This window comes from Labeo rohita, unplaced genomic scaffold, assembly GCF_022985175.1.
Source record: "Labeo rohita strain BAU-BD-2019 unplaced genomic scaffold, IGBB_LRoh.1.0 scaffold_107, whole genome shotgun sequence".
In the NCBI taxonomy this organism is placed as follows: domain Eukaryota; kingdom Metazoa; phylum Chordata; class Actinopteri; order Cypriniformes; family Cyprinidae; genus Labeo; species Labeo rohita.
The window spans coordinates 286606-308070 of NW_026127197.1; the positions used below are offsets into that span (position 1 = coordinate 286606).

At 37.7% G+C, this 21465-nt stretch overlaps 1 protein-coding gene across 1 annotated transcript; it reads left to right on the forward strand.

Moving 5' to 3' along the window:
• Nucleotides 1–1602: 1602 nt before the first annotated feature.
• On the forward strand, nt 1603–21138 carry LOC127157421 (uncharacterized). Its single transcript, XM_051100666.1, has 12 exons — nt 1603–1844; nt 12044–12388; nt 12484–12840; nt 14082–14183; nt 17257–17343; nt 17456–17548; nt 17808–17882; nt 19245–19358; nt 19922–20053; nt 20174–20257; nt 20523–20621; nt 20750–21138. The coding sequence occupies exons 1-12, from the start codon at nt 1760–1762 to the stop codon at nt 20872–20874; spliced, it is 1698 nt and encodes a 565-aa protein (XP_050956623.1). The 5' UTR covers nt 1603–1759; the 3' UTR covers nt 20875–21138.
• The last annotated feature ends 327 nt before the right edge of the window (nt 21139–21465 follow it).

Sequence of the window (21465 nt, forward strand, 5' to 3'; positions counted from 1 at the left end):
TGTTGTTAAACTTTGCATTACGAACAAACCATTGTTTCTCTATAGTTTAATTCCATTTAATCTGTATGTTTGGCCACATGTTTATGATAGAAATACTACACCCAACAGTTGAAAGTTGTATTTTGAAACCCAAAAAGTTATTTATAAATATATTGATGCGTTCATGTGTTGCCGGCGTATGTTTTTAAGTTGCTACAAATGATTTCAACAGCACAAGTTTTGTCCACATTCCCAAATGGAAGTTATTGTGGAAAATAAATTACCAAGCATAGAATAAAATAAGGCAGTGGCTATATGCACTAAGTGCAAATAGCAATAGAGGCTATTTACACTATGTTAAAATAGGATTTTTTGCTATTTATACCACTGCACCTCAGTATTTAAGTACATTCTAAAACAGTATGCAACTTACTGAGTGTAAATTTTAATTCAAATTATTAAATAGATGCCACGGTTGACACCTTATTAGGACAATAAAGCCCTGCATACACCTACCCTAACCCTACCCAGTTTTATTTTCAACTTTTTCATTATTTCCTTCATTTTATCGAAAATAAATGCTTTTCTGATGTGATCTGAAATTTAAAAAGGGGGAAAAAAATTTGCCAAAGGCAGATTCGAACCTGGGTCGATCACGTCAGAATGTGTACGACACGCAATTTACTTTCTGTGCTATTGAAGTTGAGTGTACACTCAAAGTCACGTTGAGTGTATTTGTAATCATGACTAGCCCATTCACACGTTGGTGGGTGGAGTTAGTGCAAATAGACATTCCCATTAAGACATACAAGGGCCGTAAATGGTTCTGCCACAAACTCAACTCTGTTGAACAGAACAGTACCAGAGGATTAAAGGGATACAGATGTTTATATTGTCCCAAGCACATATTTCTTTTTCTTTCTTCTCTGGAAAATAAAAAAAATTAAAAGACTTATTGAAGACCACCTACTAATGGAAACTTTTAAATGCGTTTTAAGGCGGCAGAAACAACGTGTGTATGAGGCGTCATGAAATGCAACGTACATAGAAGACGACATATGTATCAGACGTCATGAAATGCGATGACGTATGTACCAGGCATCATGAATTGCGACGTACATAGTTCAGACGTACCTATCACACGTTGTTTTTTATGTAAATTTCTCACGTACGCCGCCGTCACGTCGTCGCCTAGGATGGGTTCTACAGTGACGTCACCGTAACGTCGTCGCGGGTCTATCGTCTGCCCTCCCTATCAATCCCATTCAAAATTTGACACGGTCTGACAGCGACGTAAGGGTAGACTGTGCCTTATCCTTAACCTGCTTAGCCTTAAAATTGGCACGATACGCCCCTCATACCAACTCTAATAAAATCTCACCTGCCTGTAGCTTCCTAGTAAACATTCAGACCTTAATTAGCTTGTTCAGGTGCGTTTGATTAGGGTTAATGCAAAATTCTGCAGTGCTGCGTCTCCACGTTCTACGCAAGAAAAACTGTGCATTGTGGGAATAGTAGTTTGCTGATGAACTTTAATGCGACATTCCTGTAATGATTTGATTGTTGTTGTTTTCTTGGACTGATCAGCTTTAATGTAATTAGACCCTTAATTTCTCACGCCAAAGTGCTTTTATGGCTACGTTTCATTAAGTTAATGTTCATCTGTCTAGCCTAGCGAAAGTAAAAGTAAAACTGAAACTGAAATGCAACGTTCTGCTGCATTTCACTGGCAGCAGCGTCCATCAGCAATAACAGCTGCGATCATTGGTAGCAAGCAGTCATGATCTTTTTGTTTAATTTCGTAAATTTGAAGATGCACCTGCTGAACTGTGTTTTGATGTCAATATTACGGACGCTCGCTGATGGTACGTAATATGATCTCAATCACAACTATTCAGGGCCGTCAGCTGGGTATGTAAAGTAGAGTAATGTTTTTTTTTTTTTTTTTTAATTTCGATGAATTACTGTTATTCTTTTATTAGATATTAAAGAACATGCACTAAATCGATCATAACAAACAATAGGCCTACATTTACATTTAACGATTGTGTTTACAATACATTTACATTTAGCTTTTATTCTGTTAGCGATTCATTTTTAAGACAGTCACAGAAACTTGCTAAATAAACATTGCTAATGACATAATGTACGACAGTACGGATTTTTGAAAATTACTTTTGCGTAACAAGGACAGTTATTCACCCTTTCACCAGTAACGTATTTCAGAGAAATTTTTTTTTTTTTTTTTTTTTTGCATTTAAATTCCACCAAGAGCGCCATAAGGTAAGACTTGAGTTTTTTCTTATTATAATTGTTATATTTCGATTATTTTATTTTATATAATGTGTATGGTATAATGTATGTAGTGCTTTACTTATACACCATCTTGTATCAATTTTAAGCTACTGTAGCCAAGCCAAAGCTCTTGTGTGTGAGCACATATGGCCAATAAAACATTCTATACTATAATTTTATGTTCTATTCTTTTTCTTCTAATGTGTTTTTTACACTAAACTTCATTCTTTCTTTTGTAATTCTACACTTAATATTGACGCATCTATGATAGGGAAATATTCTAATTAACCCATCTTTTCAATACATTAATAGATGAATAAAACTGTCTTCTAAAAATTATTGGTTTAGCTATTCATATTGTCTATAGTCAGCAAGGTTTAAAATAAGCAGGATATAGTACGACTGGATGATGTTACATAAATTTGTCACACATTGACTTATGGTAGAACTTGCAATACAAGTCCTGTGTTCACTGAACAATTTAAAATAGGGGTGATCAATCCTGTTCCTGGAGATCTGCCTAAGAGCAGAGTTCAGTTCTAACCCTGCTCCAACACACATGTCTGTTATAATCAAGTGTTGCTGAGGATCCTAATTAGCTGGTTCAGTTTGTTTGATTAAGGTTGAAGCTGAACTAGCAGGAAGGTAGATCTCTGGGAACATGATTAGGCACACTTGAATGAAATAGAAAGTTTCAGTATGTTAGTAAATCAGTGTTTAAACCAGAGATAGGCAACGTTGGTCCTGGAGTGCCGATATCCTGCAGAGTTTAGCTCCAACCTTGAAAAAAACCCTCATCTGCCTGTAGCCCTAGTAATCCTGAAGACCCTAATTAGCTTGTTTAAGTGTGTTTGATTAGAGTTGGAACTAATCTCTGCTGGTCACTGGCACTCCAGGACCGACGTTTGCCTATCCCTAGTTTAAACTTATAGGGTAATGATTAAATAATAATCGTTTGCCATTTCTTAAAGGAGAAGTCAGAACAAAAATTTACAGATAATGTGCTCATCCCTTTGTCATTCACGATGTTCATGTTTTTATTTATTGGGTCGTAAAGAAATTATGCTTTTTGAGGAAAACATTTCAGGATTTTTCTCCATATAATGGACTGATATGGTGCCCTGAGTTCAAACTTCCAAAATGCAGTTTAAACTCAGCTTCAAACAATCCCAGATGCAGTTGTAAGCGATCCCAGCCAAGGAAGAAGGGTCTAACTTAAAAAAATCTAACTTAAAAAAAATTCAAAGTCAAGAGTCCGACTAAAGTAAACCCTGATCGCCATGATGGTGAGGTCAGTTGAAACTTTTTTTTAAATAAAACATCTAAACCTCTGTTTAGATGTTCTCAAATAATATTTGTAGATATATGACAGAAATCAAATTAAACTGTAATGTTGTTTGTGGAGTTGTTTAATCAGAGCTTTAATGTCTTTATTTATTTAAGTTCATTTTATCTTTGGCTGTGGCTGATTCTTGTGTTTTTCTTTCCTTCGGTGATTCTGCTTGTAAACAACATGACATAATTATCTCCTTAACTCCAACACTGTGTCAATGCTACTTGAACACTCTGTAGTGTGGAAACACATGAGCACTGAGCAGGGTTTGTTTAACACTGAGAACTATTACATAAACTTTTCCTGTTTCATTCACGTAAGACTAATGCATTTGAATCACATTAAGTTTAATTGATTTGTTTAAATTAAAACTATGTAATCTAAATGCATGGAACATTTGTATGTAATTGAATTACATAAAGTTTAAGTTTAGGCTGAAACATTTTTTTGAGTGCAAAAGCATCCGGAAAACAGGCAAGGGTCAGGGCAGGCAGTGAATGATCGTAAAACTAGGAAACAGTCCAGGGTCAAAAGCAAAAGGGAACTAGGAAACACGGAAAGGTACACACGGAAACTAGGAAACGGCTATTCAATAATCAGCTTATCTTAAAGACTGCACAAACAGCTTATATAGAAAATAAGGAGAACACATGACAAAACCAACCAATGAGATCAAGACACTTGTCAACAAGGAACCAATTAGGACATGACACACAAGGTGTGTTCGACTTCATCTATGGCTACAGACGGCGATCAACGAGAGTAGCCGAGAGCAGTCGCGGGCGGAGTTGAAAATGGAGGCGTCAAGTCGGACACTTTCTGCTCTCGTTAGTGAAGCTCTCGTGGTGTTTGCATGCACTATCACAGATGAAGTGAATTAAATGCAATATTTATCAAATACACCAACTTTTCAAAAGCATTTTCATGAGCAACAGAAACACGTTTCATATACTGCTTAATACAGCGCCATCTGAACAAGAATAATGATCAACATAAACATATACTATTTAAATACTAATAAAGTGGGGTTATTTATGCTTTTATCAGAGTTTTATAATAAATCTGACTCAATATAACATTGCAACTACAGTAAAAACACTTTTACTGTTCTAAAAACACAGATTTGTGAGTATTATCAGAATAAAGCCCAAACACACATGATCATTGTCATGTGGTGAATCTGGCCAATCGTGAAACAGTCATGTGATCATCAGAGCTCCTGCAGCCGCTCTGAAGAAACTGCGCCAGCTGAGTCAGTCGGCTGCTCTCGAATCGCTATCGCGGTACTTTGATGGCACACGTGACAGTCACGAGGTGTCTGCGCCATCTCAAGTCGGACAAAATTTCAGAAAATTCAGAATTTGAAAGTCAGAATTTGATCGAGCTGCGCAGCGCTGCGTTAAGTCGAACACACCTACAGACAAGGGTAGCACATGACGTGATCACATGAGGGGCAAGGGACACATGGGAAATGGAGTCCAAAAGCAAAGGCAAGGCAAGGCAAGGCAAGTTTATTTATATAGCACATTTCATACACAGAGGTAATTCAAAGTGCTTTACATAAAAGGAAGTAAAATAATCATAAAAACAATAATAAAAACAATCACAAAAAAGGAAGTAGAACAATCATAAAAACAATGATCATAACAATAAAACAAAAATGTAAAATGTAAAAACTGATTGATATAATGATTTAAAAATGTTTTAAAAATTGATTTAAAATAAGTTTAAGACATTTAAAAACAGAAAATGATTATACATAATGCAATCAGTTCGGACGAAGCACAGTGCTCATTCAGTAAATGCACAGCTAAACAGATGAGTTTTGAGTCTAGATTTAAATGTAGCTAATGTTTTAGCACATTTGATCTCTTCTGGAAGCTGGTTCCAACTGCGGGGAGCATAATAGCTAAAAGCGGATTCCCCTTGTTTTGTGTGAACCCTTGGTATTTCTAACTGACTCGATCCTAATGATCTGAGTGGTCTGTTAGGTTTATATTCAGTGAGCATATCTGCAATGTATTTAGGTCCTAGGCCATTGAGTGATTTATAAATGAGTAAAAGTACTTTAAAATCAATTCTAAATATAACTGGAAGCCAGTGTAGGGACCTGAGGACTGGCGTGATATGCTCAGATTTTCTGGTTCTAGTCAGAATCCTGGCAGCAGCGTTCTGGACGAGCTGCAGCTGTCTAGTGGTTTTCTTGGGAAGGCCAGTGAGAAAACCATTACAATAATCCACCCTGCTTGTGATAAAGGCATGAACAAGTTTCTCCAAGTCTTGACTGGAAACTAAACATCTGAGTCTTGCAATGTTTTTGAGATGATAGTATGCTGATTTAGTTACTGCTTTGACATGACTACTGAAACTAAGGTCTGACTCCAGAATCACACCAAGATTCTTGACTTGGTTTTTAGTTGTTTGACCCCTAGAGTCAAGGTGTGCATTCACCTTAAGAACTTACTCTTTGCTTCCAAATGCAATGACTTCAGTTTTCTCCTTGTTTAACTGAAGGAAGTTCTGGCACATCCAACTGTTAATTTCATCAAGGCATTGGCAGAGGGAATCAATGGGGCTGTAGTCATTTGGCGATAAGGCTAGGTAAATCTGGGTATCGTCAGCATAGCTGTGATAGGCAATTTGGTTCTTTCTCATTATTAGACTTAGTGGGAGCATATACAGGCTAAACAAGAGCGGCGCAAGAATTGAGCCTTGAGGGACTCCGCATGTCATGGACGTCCACTTAGACTTATGCTCTCCTATACTCACATAATAACCTCTCCCCTCTAAGTATGACCTGAACCAATTGAGAGCCATCCCAGAAAGCCCAACCCAGTTTTCCAGTCTCTCTAGAAGAATGTTATGATCAACAGTGTCAAACGCAGCACTAAGATTTAGTAATACCAGCACCGATATTTTGCCAGAATCAGAATTTAGGCGAATATCATTTATTATCTTAATAAGCGCCGTCTCTGTGCTGTGATGCGGTCGGAAACCAGATTGAAAATTGTCCAGGTATCCATTTGAGTTTAAGTAGTTGTTCAACTGATTGAAAACTACCTTTTCAATAATCTTGCCTATAAAAGGAAGATTAGATATTGGTCTATAGTTGCTCAATATGGTGTTTTCAAGTTTGCTCTTTTTCAGAAGGGGCTTAACAACTGCAGTTTTCAGGGAGTTTGGAAAAGTCCCAGAAAGAAGTGAGGTGTTTACCACTTCTAAGAGATCTGCTTCTAAACAGTTAAACACACTTTTGAAAAAAGATGTGGGAAGTGTGTCAAGGTTGCAGGTTGAGGATTTAAGGTGCTGTACTATTTCTTCCAAAGTTTTGCTATCAATTGCTTCAAAAACAGACAAAGTGACTTCTTTTTGAAATTGTGGTTGTATCTGTCTAACCTCTGCATAACTTGAGGATGTGCTAATCACCTTTCTGATGTTAATGATCTTCTCTGAAAAGAAGGAGGCAAAGTCATTGCATTTGCTGTCAGAGAGCATTTCACTTGGAATCTGACTTGGGGGGTTTGTTAGTCTCTCAACAGTAGCAAAAGAGTGCGAGTGTTGTTTAGGTTACTGTTTATAAGGTTTGAGAAGAACTTCTGTCTTGCTGTGGCTAGTTCCACATTGAAAGCATGAAGGCTGTCTTTATAGATGCTATAGTGAATTTCAAGTTTTGTCTTCTGCCACATCCGCTCAGCTTTTCTGCATTGTCTTTTCATACTCTGTACTGCTGTTGATTTTCTCCAACATGATTTTTGTCTGCCAGTCGTCTTACTGACTTTCACTGGAGCAATGTCATCAATGACATTCTTAACTTTTGAGTTAAAGGACTCCAGGAGAAGATCAACAGAGTCTGCAGAAATGCTTGGCATTGAAGATATAGCCTTCATAAACAGCACACTAGTGTTTTCGTTAATGCATCTCTTTCTGACAGAGACTGATCTAGATTCAGTGGTAGCAGAGATCAATATATCAAAGAAAATACAGAAGTGATCAGATAGTGCTACGTCCTTAATGACAATGGATGAAATGTTTAGACCCTTACTAATGAGTAAATCAAGAGTGTGTCCACGATTGTGTGTGGGTCCATGCACATGCTGAATCAGGTCAAAAGTGTTTAAAATGGTTATAATGTCTTTTGTAGTTTTGATTTCTGCATTTTCTATGTGAAAATTAAAATCCCCTGCAATAGCAAAACAGTCAAACTCTAAGAAAATCATAGATAACAGTTCTGTGAACTCTTCAACAAAGGCTGGAGAGTATTTTGGAGGCCTGTAAATAATGATAAATAGAATTCGTGGAGCACCTTTCAGCACAATCCCTAGATATTCAAAAGACAAGTACTGACCAAATGACACTTGCTTACATTGATAGACATCTTTAAATAGAGCAGCTACACCTCCGCCTCTCCTAACAGCTCTGCAGACACTCATGAAAGTAAAGTTAGGAGGGGCTGTTTCATTGAGGACTGTTGCACTGCAGCTGTCTTCAAGCCATGTTTCAATTAGAAACATAAAATCCAGGTTGTATGTGGTTATTAAGTCATTGATCGGAAATTATTTATTTTTTAGTGAGCGAATGTTTAAAAATGCTAACTTGATGCCATTACTTTTTGTCTCTAGAGCAGTCTTAGTTTGATACCTAATAGGCCGCAGATTAGATGGGTCAGCTGTACGGCTTGAGAAGGCCTTAGACTTTCTATCACGTGATAAAACAGAGATAGAGAAAGCTACAGAAACACTGGGTTCCCGCTTGTTATGTAAACATTGCTGAGTGTTGCTGCTATCATAGCGGGGACCCGACACATATCACTGAGAGTTGTTATCAGTTGTTTTTGGTTCACCTACAGCAGATGGAGGAGGGTTTGGGCCCTGGCGTTGTGGCAGCGGCCGGAGAGCTCTCGAAGGAGGAGGAGGGCGAGCTGGGCCCACAGGCTTTGGTGGTTGTGGTGCCCGCCGTTTTTTAGTTGATATCTGGGGGCTTGCAGCAAAAGAGTTTACCAGAAAGTCGTCCTTCGGCGCTGAGTCTTGGAGCTGATGTAGTACGTCACAGTCTGTCTGTGATGAGCTCTGTGGGCAGGGCTCAGCTGGGATGGTGTCCATGAGCAGTGCTTGTTGTGGCTGTGTGGCGTTGTCATTGTCCTTGTGGGATGTGTCGACCACATGACGACTCTGAATCATGTTGGGTGGACTGGCACACTCTACTGAAGAATGACGGAGTGAAAAATAGATGTTGTCCTTTAGCACTCTTGCACCTAGTTTGTTTGGGTGGAGGCCATCCAGTTTAAAAAGTTGTCTATGGCCCCAGAAAAGATTGAAGTTGTCAATGAAGTTGACTCCTTTTAGACTGCAGATTCTTTGTAGCCATGTATTCAGCCCGAGCAACCGTGAAAACATGTTAGTTCCCCTTGCTGGGAGTGGTCCACTGATGAACGGCTGTACTTCAAGTCTTCGAAGTGTTTCGATGAGTTCACTGAAGTCCTTCTTTAGGAGTTCTGACTGCTCTTCCCCACATGGATGATCATTCTTCCCCACATGGATGATGATTCGATTTGCAGTCTTGTGCTTCATTAGGATGTTCCGAAGTTCCCTGTTCACATCAGAGACGGTTGCTTGAGGAAAGCAGCATGTAGTTGTAGTCCTGCTACTGATATTTCTGATAATGGAGTCACCTACTATCAGAGTCCTGGGCTCGGCTGTGCTCTGAGCTGAATGCCGCTGTCTGTTCGACCTTGAGCGCCTGTTAGTAGCGATGTTAGCTGCTGGCTCATATGATCCATGTTCAATCACATTTGGGGATTCTTCACCCACATTCATTAGTGCTTCAAATCTGTTCTCAAGCTGTATAGGAGGTGGTAAAATACCAGTTTTTGCAAGCCTTGTCATAGCCATATCTGGGGTAGAGGATGTTACCGCAGCAATACGAGACACTCGTGACAATCTGATGTCTCGAGTGTCTTTGGGTTTTGCTCCCTGTTTGTGCCATCGATTAGTGTGTCGATCAGTTTCGGCTTGTTCCTCTACACTTACAAACTGTTGAGATTCAGTAGGTTGACGGGACTCACCGGCTGTATGCTGAGGGGGTCCGTGACGATGATCTGCTGAGTGTTCCGCCTGTTTTGGAAGTCCAGCAAGTAACTTTGTTTCAAGAACCACAATCCTTTGTAGAAGTCTGTGGCAGTTTGTGCAGCAAGTAGATTCCAGAAGAGGCTGAAGAGGCATTTTCTTTCTCGTCTGTTGAAAGTAGGCAGCTGTGTTTTCCCGTCTCCGGAATGTAAACTGCTGGCAGTGGGAGGCAAAGAGTCTCCTTTTTCGTAGTATTATTCCAGTTACGAAAGTTTTTAATTTAGTGTTTGTGCCAAAAATGTGTTGTTTGAGCACTGCGCTGATCTGCTGAGGATAAAATCTTAGAAAAGTCTGAAAAGTATATAAACAGGGAGCAAAGCGCGGAGCAGTAAGCAAAAGCGTCCGAACAGTAGCAAAGCCGGAAGCAGAGACCTGCCTGTGAACTCCAAAGGCAAGTGTCCGGGGAGGAGTGCCCTCCAGTGGAGTTCACAGGCACTCCAGCAGGCGATAGTAACAATAGGTTTGATATTAAGGTTTTATTATCATAGACACAGATTCAACTGCTCTGACACGCAGCATGCCTTTATATTAAAGTTAAATGAAACCACTTATCATAAAGAAACAAGAATTTTCAATTAAATACCAGTGGTTATAGCAACTTGTTTACCATATTCTTCATTCTTTCAAGCAGATATGTTTATATATATATATATATATATATATATATATATATATATATATATATATATATATATATATATATATATATATATATGTATATATATATAAATTTAGATTAATCTTTATTAGGGCTACTAAAGTGATTCAGTCAAGAGCAGTGAGTGATTTTCTGTCTTTCTTTTGTTGCTTGATTAACAACAATAACACAGACACTTAAGAAATAACAAATGTATGCCAGCCTATGTCCCAAAGGATAGATCAATAGGCTGTTACAGTTCAAATGTGTGCATCTAACTACATGCAGCAAATTCGTTCTGAATGAATCTTTTCCCAAATCATCCCTCCCTAACATTTTCGTCTTGGTTTTATTTTTTGACGAAAATGTTAATAGATTTTTGTCATAGTTTGTGTCATTCAAAAAGAGTTTTTGTTTTTTTATTGTCTCGTATTTGTCTGTGAAAAAGTGTCATTGACGAAAATTATGATATAAATTATTTGTCAACAAAATTAACACTACTGAAGTGGCAACATATGGGATGTGTTCCTGTTGTTTTGCGAAAAGCACATTAAAGAAGGCCACTTCTAGAACAAAAATTGACAGATAATGTACCCATCCCCTTGTCATCGTTTAAGATTGAAAACATCGGATCGTTTGAGGTTATCATCATTTAAACTGCATTTTGGAAGATCAAAATCGGGGGACCATAGCAGTCCATTATATGGAGAAAAATCGTTAAACGTTTCCCTCAAAAACATAATCTGTTTATGGCTGATGAAAGTGTTACGCCCCATCTAGGGTGAAGGTGCAACATGAAAGAGTGCGAGGACGCGGAGGAGTTTGAAAGCAAATGAACAATATTTTCATGAAAAACAATGATTTTTACAAATAGAAGTGGGGGAAATGACTTCAGGAGCCAACCAGGCCAAAATAACAAACAGAAAGCAACTAATATGTAAACTCTCTAAATTCCCTATTTACAAAAGAAAAGAAAAGAAAATACAATAAAACTTCCCTAACTCCCTGTACAAAAACAATCAACAAAAGGTTTCAACAAAAATGGTGTCGGTCTCCCTACCTCCCCAAGAATACTATATACACTTATTTACAATCAGCAACCAAGTCCAAACGGGGGCAATCCAAAATCAGAGTCAAACGGGCGGTAGTCAAAATTACAAACTGTTGGCGAATGCACAGACAAACAACAATCTCTCACAGTTAAACACAGAAGAACACACACCGAATCTCAGTCTTACTAACACACAAACTTAACAGAGCGATGAAAAGCAAACACAGCAAATGAGCACAAAGCTGAAGGAGCAAGTGATGATGAGATCTTTATAGACAGCAGGAAGTCAGCTGATCAAGCAGGGCGGGGCACGAGTTAGAGGACAGGAACCAATCAGACGTCGTCCTGCACAGAAACACACATACAACACTTCCCAAAAACAGAACAAAGACAAATAAAACATAAGGGACGTAACAAAAGAAAGACATTAACATCTTGAATGACAAGGTGAGTACATTATCTGTATTTTTTTTTTTCTGGAAGTGGACTTCTCCTTTAATGTAATATTTCTGGCTGCTTTTACTGGATAGTTTACAGCAGAAACATGTAGGATTTTGAACAGCCAAGTGTTTATTTAATGGTTATTTTTATTATTTTTTTATTTACTCCTTTTTTTTTTTTTAAAGGGTTGATCGTAAAAGGTCTTCCTGATCCTCTGGTTGCTCCTCTGGGATCTTCAGTGGTTTTGCCTTGTTATGTTGATAAACTCTTCGTAATGGAGGGTCTGGAGGTGGAATGGAGAAGAACAGATTCAGAGACTCTGGTTCATCTGTATCAAGATGGTAAGAGTCATCCAGAGTCCCAGCAGGAGGATTATCATGATAGAGCTCATTTCTTTACTGATCAGATTCAGCATGGAAACTTCTCCCTCCGTCTGGACAATCTGAGAGCTGAAGATGAGGGACAATACACATGTAGAGTTTACAGTCAGCAGGATTCTGGCAAGACTGTGGTTCAGATAAAAGACATTGGTGAGTAAAAACCTGATTAGTTCTGCTAAAATTTAATTAACGCAATACGCCCTGTTCCATGGCGAATTTAGAAAATAACAGTTATTTTCTTTCAGAGCGTTTGCTAGTTTCAGGATCGAGCCGCTCCATATCTGCGTCCGTGGGTGAGGATGTCACTCTAAGCTGCTCTGTAGACTCTCACATCACATCTGAACACATTGATGAGGTTTCATGGAAGAAAACAGATGAAGATGAAAATATTCTGGTTCTGCTTTACCAAAACAATGAGACTTTACCAGATTCATCAGATGAGCGATACAGAGACAGAGTTGAGTTCTTCACTGCTGAAATCCCCAAAGGAAACTTCTCTCTCAGACTGAAGAATGTTAGAACTGGGGATAAAGGAGTTTACATGTGTCAAGTGTTTGCTGGAGGACTTTCAGCCAATGCAACTGTAGTATTGGAGCGACTGGGTGAGTAACAGAAAAGAAAAATATCTGACCTGAACTGTAGTTTAGTTGTGTAATAAGAATACTCAACTGAACTCATATTTTACAGTTAAGTGTGTGTTTTTGTGATTTATTTCAGTGAACATAGTTCTGTCATGACAACTCTCTGAATATATATATATATATATATTCTTTTCTGAAAAGTTTCTTGTCACATTCAAATTGGTTGTCATAGTAACAACACAAATTTGTGGAGATTCAGCACACTGTGAGTTCCACAAATCGGAATACATTTTTGTAAATTGACTGTTAAGATAAACATTTTCCACAATTTATTATCTGTAATACCATTGTCTAGATGCCTGTATAGCCCTATGTAACAACCCCTAGTAGCTAAGAAATTGTCATCACACATAAATTCATTTTATTACATTTGGATACATACATGTTTAGATATTGTAAATGGCTACTTTTGTCTTTATCTGTTTTTTGCTCGATTGCTTTGTTGTTGTTTGGAACACTGATTTAAAGTGTCAGTTATTGCATTATTTCAGTCAAACCTATAAAACTCTTTGTTACCCCAAACTACATATAAAAACAGGATCAGTGGCATAAAAGTAATCAAAATGCAGCTACTTATTCCTTTGTTACTCATTGACACATGAAAATCCCCTTTAAATAACACAACGCTCTGGCCTCTATGTGTATGACACTGCTCACTTTAAGCACTGTTAGAAGTGAATTAATTGATTCAGCACTTCAAAACTTCCATAAGTATACGTTAAATTTGACAAAGTGGTTTAATAAAGGATGTATTGATTTCGTGAATTAGCTGATTTTACTATATCAATATTTTTTAATTGGCTGTTAAAGTTTTATATGGGAATACACAGCACAATGATCCTTGAACAATGCATTGGCACAAAAACGCACACCTTTTGGACCAATTTCGCAACATGATTTTTCGACTGCCATAAATACTGCTTAAGCAAAATACAGATTCTGTGCACTTTATTTACTGTACCAATATTTTTAATTAGCCTTTGAATTTAGCTTTATTGTATGGAGGATAAAAGCGTTACCTTGCCAAAGCACTGACAGAGTCCATTGATCTAATGTTGTTGAGCTCTACTAATGCAAACTTTGCATATAACAATCAGGCACCAATTGACAGCGCTCTGATCCAGTGGCATACAAATATTGTCAGATTGCAAGGCATATTTGATATAACTCTTTGTTTAGTAACTGATATCAATGTTTCACAGGTTTCTCTATTTTACACATAATGGTGTTGATTCTCTGTATTTCTGCATCTGGATCTGTACTTCTGCTCAGCTCAATGATCTACTGCAGATCACCTATTCAAGGTATTTGTGTGTCAGGAGATTATTTAAAGGTCATTTGAAATGTTAAACATTCCTGCTATTAAATTAGTTCAATTATTAGCACTTTCAAATGAAACTTTTAGCTTTTCTGTTGTAAAAAAGTACAGTAACATGGTACACATTAAAGATATAATACCAGTGGTTCTCAAACTGGGGTACAGAGGGGGTATGCAAACAAAATGCTGAGCTTTGCCATTCATTTAATTCTACCCCAATTTAAGTAACTTTCAAACGGAGCATGCATTTCTGACAAGCTAAATACCGCTTTATTTTCAGAGAACCCCCCCAAAAAGCAATAGAGTGGAGGACAGCTGCTGGACTTAAGACCCCCCCTAAAATAAGCACTAGGATCTGGCTGACAGTCGAGAATTCGACTGGTTGGCAGGCCGGAGGAGCCTACATACTCCCATTTTGAGGCTACGGATGGGTAGGCCCTGCCGGGCGCTGATGTTGGAATGCGTAGTTTGGGGCGCCTGGTCAGGAGGACTCTCGAGACATCCGACGGGAGATCAAGACTCACAGAACTGAATGGATGAGCCTCTCTTGCGGGCAGCAAGTATAGAGGCCTGACCGAGAGGGTTCTCACCAGGTGGGCAGGGAGAAAGGAAAACCCACCTGGGAGGGCTCTTGCGGCAACTGATGGGAGATCAAGACTCCAGGCGTTGTACCAGGCGGGGGAAAGAGACGTGGAGTTTGGCCCGCTGGGTGGAGAGGGAGAAAGGCAAATCCGCCTGGGAGGGCTCTCGGGGCAACTGATGGGAGATCAGGACTCCGGGCATTGCACCAGGCGGGGGGGAAGAGACGTGGGGAGGTTACTTTACATGGCTTGTCGGCCAATGAGGGCTTCTTTGATGTGGGACTGGTTAGTTTGATGTAGCTTTGGAAGGCTTCTGATGACAATCTTCCTAGGGTTTGGATCTGCTGTTTGGAGAGGCCTTTCTGGGCTGCTGATGTTGCTGCCCCAATGGGAAAAAGAATGGCTGGAGAAATTTCCTGCTGGGATGCCTGACAATGACAGGACAGATTTGGGGTGTTTTTGGAACCAGAAGCGAGTGACAGTTTTTTTGGCTTCGTCTCAGAATAAGCGTTCACGGGGGGATTTACCCTGTGAATTTCTGAGGTGGAGGAACTCGAGGACGGACTGTTAGGGTTCGATTGGAGAAGGGAGGTTGAAGATGTAGATAAGATGGCCTCTTTTGGCTTGGTCTGTCTTGCTTTGTTTGAGTAAAAAATCAATTGTTTCGTTATTGAGTACTAACGTTATGGGAAGTCTAGGGTCTGGCTGGGTGGGCTGGGATCATTGGATTCCCCTGATCAGGAGGGAGGTTTGCGAGTTACCTATTTTGGGCGAGGGGGCACTGAACATCAGCTTGTGGAAGAATTGGACACCGCTCAGGTAGCCCTTGATGGACCCGGCTTGGAGATTATTGCAGATAGTATTTTGGGAAAGTGCGCATTCGACACAGGGGTTAAAGCCGTGTCTGAGGCCGGACAAAAGATAATTAATAAATTCTTTGGATGGTGGGCAAGTTCGATAGCTAGGTGAGAAATATGTTGATAGGTAGATTTTAGATCTTTTATTCACAGCTTTTTGTGTACTAGACAAATGATGCGGGCATTTGCAGCAGCGGTGTCTAGTGCATCTCCTGCTGTTGAAGGAGTTGCACGGTTGCCTGCTATCTGCTGCAGATGGGTCTGTTTGCACGCGTTCTCAGTTTGCTGTAGTTGCGGATCTTGGGACGTAGCTAGAGGATTTTATAGGGAGAGTGTCTGGGCACGGGGGTTTGGAGGAATGGATCTGCAGGCAGGTCATAGTGGATTGGGCGACTGACCTGCAGACCATGCACGAAATGTTCCTGCAGCCTAGGAACATCCTGCTGTGGAGATCTGGATTGAGTGCACCCCAGTAGGGGCATTGGTTCCATTGTGTGACTCGTACTGCGCATTTTGCAGAAAAAAGTTTGTGGTATGTATAGAAATGTCCCCCTCCATAGGACAACGTGAGCTCTGCTATAATCGACAAAAAGCAGCGGCGTCTAGTCTATGCAGTAGTCTATGCGAATGAATGCAAGAATGAAAGAAGCGATGCCTTGCTCATGAAGTCAGTAACTTACCGCCACCTACTGGTGATTTTAGTTGAAATCTACAAGTATCATTTAATTTTTTCCATCGTTTATTGCTTTCTTTAGTATAATAATAATACAGTGTGGCGGGAGAAAGGAGGTTCAGACTCAACGTGCAGTGAAATATCCCCAAAGGGGCATTTATTGAGTGACAATTTCAAAGTGATGTAGGTGCTCCAAGGTGCTAGAGAGGCAGAATGTCAGCCGTGAAGAGTGTAGAAGTGAAGGTGTAGGAACTTGTCGGAACCTTATGGTCTAGAGTCTCTTAGTAATCACTGGAGCCTACGGGAGAAAAGAACCAGAGACAACGTTAGTCTGGTCTTGGGAGATCTCATCTCTCCAACGCTTCTTTCTGCTCTGTTTATATCCCCGTCTCCTGATGGCTCTCAGGTGGCTCCTGTTCCCAGACTCCGTCTCCTGGCAATTGAATCCTCTCCCTTTCTATGTCGACGCTAATGAGTGCTTGGGTAGCTCCCCGCAACACTTAATAGAATGTTAAGAATATGACATAAAACATGACGTACGATTAATAAGTCTAGAAAAAAACTTTGCCTCTATACAGGTAAAATGCACATGTTAATCAATTTAAGTTTAAGGGAGCAAAATATCCCTTAATGGAAAAGGTGTGACTGCTTTCTAAGTGGGGGTACTCAGAAGGATGTTAAATGCCCCATGGGGGTACGTCACTGTAAAAAGTTTGAGAACCACTGGCCTATACAATTACAAGACTAATAAATTGTGCAAATTATGGATCACCAAACAAAAAAGTAATCCATGTCTTTCTACTGTTATGAAAATGTCACTAGCAGTCAGTGTCAATGTAGGGCTTTTAAATAATATTGTTTTATGTTTCTAGGTAATTGTTTAGTTAAAACTTATGTTTTTCTGTCACAATATGTGAAAAGTGTCCATTAAAGTTATTTTCTCTCCAGACAGAGTCTTTTGTCTTCAGATGTTTTTAGTCTTCTGCCCAAATTTTTTGATGTTTCTGGCTTTTGTACTCTGGGGTGTTTCTGAAGGTGGGTTTTTCCACTGTGACTGGTTATTCATAATAAGACATCATCAAATATCCTTCGTTCCTCGTTAATACAATAGTTAATTTTTTTTCATTAATATCTGTTTTTGTTTCAGGATTTCTGAATGAGTCAGTGTCTTGTTGTGCTCTTTATTTTCTGAGGCCTCTCATGTTGCTCTGGGCTGCTCCATATGTACATGAGTTCACAGGTATGAATTATCAACGATGATGATTATCAGTTTATAACAGGAATATAATAACTTATAATTTCACATACATCTGTGTGAGTGATTTTTCTTTTTTTTTTTTTTTTTTACTAAAACCATAATTTCCATTTGTGTTTTTTATTTTATTTTATTTTATTTTATTATTATTTTTTTATTATTATTATTACTGGCATTTAAATCAGTATGTTTGTGTTTATATGAAAATATGTTAATTTTCTCATGCTTTCCCACTGTTTTACAGGCAACATTAAAGAATGGATTTTGTACTGCAGTTGTAAAACAGAATATCATGTTGTCTCTGCTTTTGTTTATTCAGGTAAACAAATCCATTCACATGAACTGATGTGATTATTCTGAATGTTCTGCATTACATCTGAAACAGTAAGATTGACTGAATGTTTATTGTTGAATAAGACTTATTCTTACTGAATAAGATTTAGTGTATCACTCCAATTCTATATCACCGTCATTGGCTTCTGGTTTCCTCACATATCAACTTAAAGATACTTCATTACCTTGGTCCTTCATACTTATCTGAATTGCTTTAACCATATGTACCTGGTCAGTCCTTAAGATATTTTAGTGTCGTGGATGTGGAATTTGATAAAAAAAAACAAAACAAAACAAAACAAAAAAAAACAATAATAATAATAATAAATAAAAATAAGATAACTCCAAAATGGCACAGGGCAAATCCAGCGCTATAGATGTGACATTTTGCATTGTGGATGTGACATATAAATGCTTAGAGAATGTATGAGTTACCAGTATACCAAACCATCTGTTGATACTTGAAAAAACCCTTGTTGATAGAGTCTAAACATCAGAAAACTATCAGTCTATAATCATGCGTTATGGATATGGCAAAAAAGGACACAGTCCTTGAGAGACTACATACTTTGTAGGATTTCTGCGAATTAAAATGCACAAACCAGACGCATATAATTGTTACTTTATTTTAATTTCGATGTGTCTATTTAAGAGGAATATGTACTGTTATGTATGCGAAAAGCCAAAAAATAGCACTTACCAGACTATGGAAAATCATGCACTAAAAATAATAATAATTTAAAAAATCCTTTAAAAACTTTAAGAGAAACCTCACATGGGTATTTGAACCACCAAATAATTGTGCTATCAGTAGAGTAAAAACCTTAAACCTTAAAAAAACTTTATTTTTTATGGTAAGGTTGACATTTGCATGGAAATACCCCATAACAAATGTTGAAATAGACGCTATCTTTATCAAAATAAACGGCAGATTTGAAATTTAAACAAGTACATAAGTGTGTGAATGTGTGTGTACCTGGTATTTATCACATTATGGGGACCAAATGTCTCCACAAGGATAGTAATACCAGTAAATTTTGACGTTGTAAATTTTGACCTTACATTTTTTAAGGTGTAGGGTGATAGAAAAAACAGTTTGTACAGTATAAAAACCATTACGCCTATAGAATGTCCCCATAAAACATGGAAACATAATGTTCTCGGTGTGTGTGTGTGTGTGTGTGTGTGTGAGTGAGGGAAGGGATCCTGGTATTACCTACATTATAGGGACCAAATGTCCCCACAGGAATAGAAATAGTAAATTTTGAGTTGATGAGGACGTTTTAGTTTTTTTGAAAATCTAAAATGCATTGTGTGTCTGACATGGCTTTTTTCTCTTCTGTTCCAGTTCTTTTCAAATTTACTTGGGCCAAAAGTCTGAATTATGCAGATTTTGACCATGATATGGTAACATTCCTGTTTGTTACAGTGGTTCTGTTTTACCTCAGCTATGTTGCTTACTGTAAGTATTTCTATCTGATTCATTTCAAGTATCAGTGTGTGCTGTGATCATAATTTACCAAATGCATAGTGTTTGTTTCAGGCAGATCATATAAAAATTATAATATCAGACTTCAGTTAAGTGAAGTGTTTCCATTAGGGGAATTGAGCTTGTATAGCAAACTGCATATGCATACTGAAATTCTTTAAATAAGCATGATAAAGTGAAAGAAAAAAATACATAAAGCTACAAAGAATTATAAACTGGATAAAGAAAGAAAAATAAATTTTTACTTAAAAACTATTAAAAAGAAAGAAATTGAAAAAATATCAAGAGTGCAACACAATGTTCAGTCAAATGCAGGTACACAGATCACAGTGTCAGTGAATTGCTGCTGCTGGGAAACATCTAAAAGTTGGTCTTAGTACTGAAATTACCTATAAAACATGAATTAGTGATGTTTTAGTGACCTGTTTAAAGGGTTTTGTTTATTTTTTCACTTTTCAAATTTTTTAAAAACTGAATCAAACATTTTGGTCATTTTATTGTTATTATTATATATACTTTTTCCTTTTCTTATACAGTGTTGGTGAGATTCATAATGAAATTAAGCAAAGAGATATATATAATATTCAGTGTTCTGGCTGATATAAGCTTTAATCTTCTTCCTGCATTACAATTCATCCTCCTGTTCAATATATTTGGTACTACCAGAAGTGAGTATACCTTTCCAAATTGGAGATTCTTTTATGAATAATAGTGCAAGAACACTATTTAACATCAAATAAAAATGTGTTGAGACTGGGTTGTTTATATACATATGATGTCTCTTTCAGTGTTCTTCATTGTTGCAGTTTTACCAGTGTTTCTCATAGTGACAAGATATGATTGGAATGTTACATGTGGACAAAAAATTAGCTGTAAGTGTTTATCATATGAACTCAAACCATGACATCATGATGTGATATATATTATTCATAAATGGTCATGTTTCCATTTCAGCATGAATTTCATATCATTGATATCACTCTTCATGATGAATTTTACTGTGTTAAATTTCACTCTCTACTGAATTTTAAATAAGAGTAGAAATATTTACAGTTCTTCAGTGATTTTAGATTAGACATTGTGTGGTCAAATACTGTGGTTATAATGTTCTGTTAATATAAAATGTGTATTCTTTAGGTCCAGCTTTGGTCATGAGATCAGTGTGGGTAATTCTGATGTTATTGTTCAATGCTTTAATGGTTTGTTTCTACATCATAGCACTGGAAAATGAAAAAGGTACTTTTCATGGTATAAAAAAATGCAATATCTTAATATGTTTTACGTTGACATTGTTAAAACATTCTTGTTTATCTGTTAATTTACTAAGGCACAAGGGAAACACTGATGTTTTTGTTGATGTTCAGATCGTATTGGATGGGCCTGTATGACTGCGTTTCTTCAGTTACTCTGGGCAGTGGTAAACTTCACATGGTCATTTGATTGTGGTACAGTATTAATCATTAGTTCCGATTGCATCTTATCACCTTGATGATTTTCTACTATCAGCTCTATTTTATTTTATTTTTTTATTTTTTTTATTTTTTCAGTTCATTTTGTTTTTTGCTTCTATCATCTGATTCAGTCATTCAGCATTTACTATCCCAGCAAAACTTTAATTTGTTTCTTTTGAAGTCAGTTGCCAGATTCATTATATTTTATTAAATCTTGCTCCACTTACGTTGATATTTCACTTATGTTTCTTAAATCATGCACAAATGGATCTACTGTGGGAAACCTGTTATCAGGGTGTATTTGTGTGTTTGTGTATGATTAAGGTAAGATTACTATCAACCTTTAATAAACATCATTAAATAACATTTCATTCATTCATTCATCGGTCATGATGGAAGAACATATTCTTCCCAGTCATCTCTTTAGTGGCCGTTAATGTGGATTAATTTTCTAAATAATGATATTAAATTGTGTTGTTTGATCTTCCAGCTCTTCACCGTGTTGTTCCTGTGTATGTGTTTGGATCAGTTGTTGTTGTTGTACTGAACTCTTTTGCACTCATGACTGAACTGATACTGAAAACAGGTGAGTGACTTTAACATCATATTATTTAACCCTTGTCTGTGGT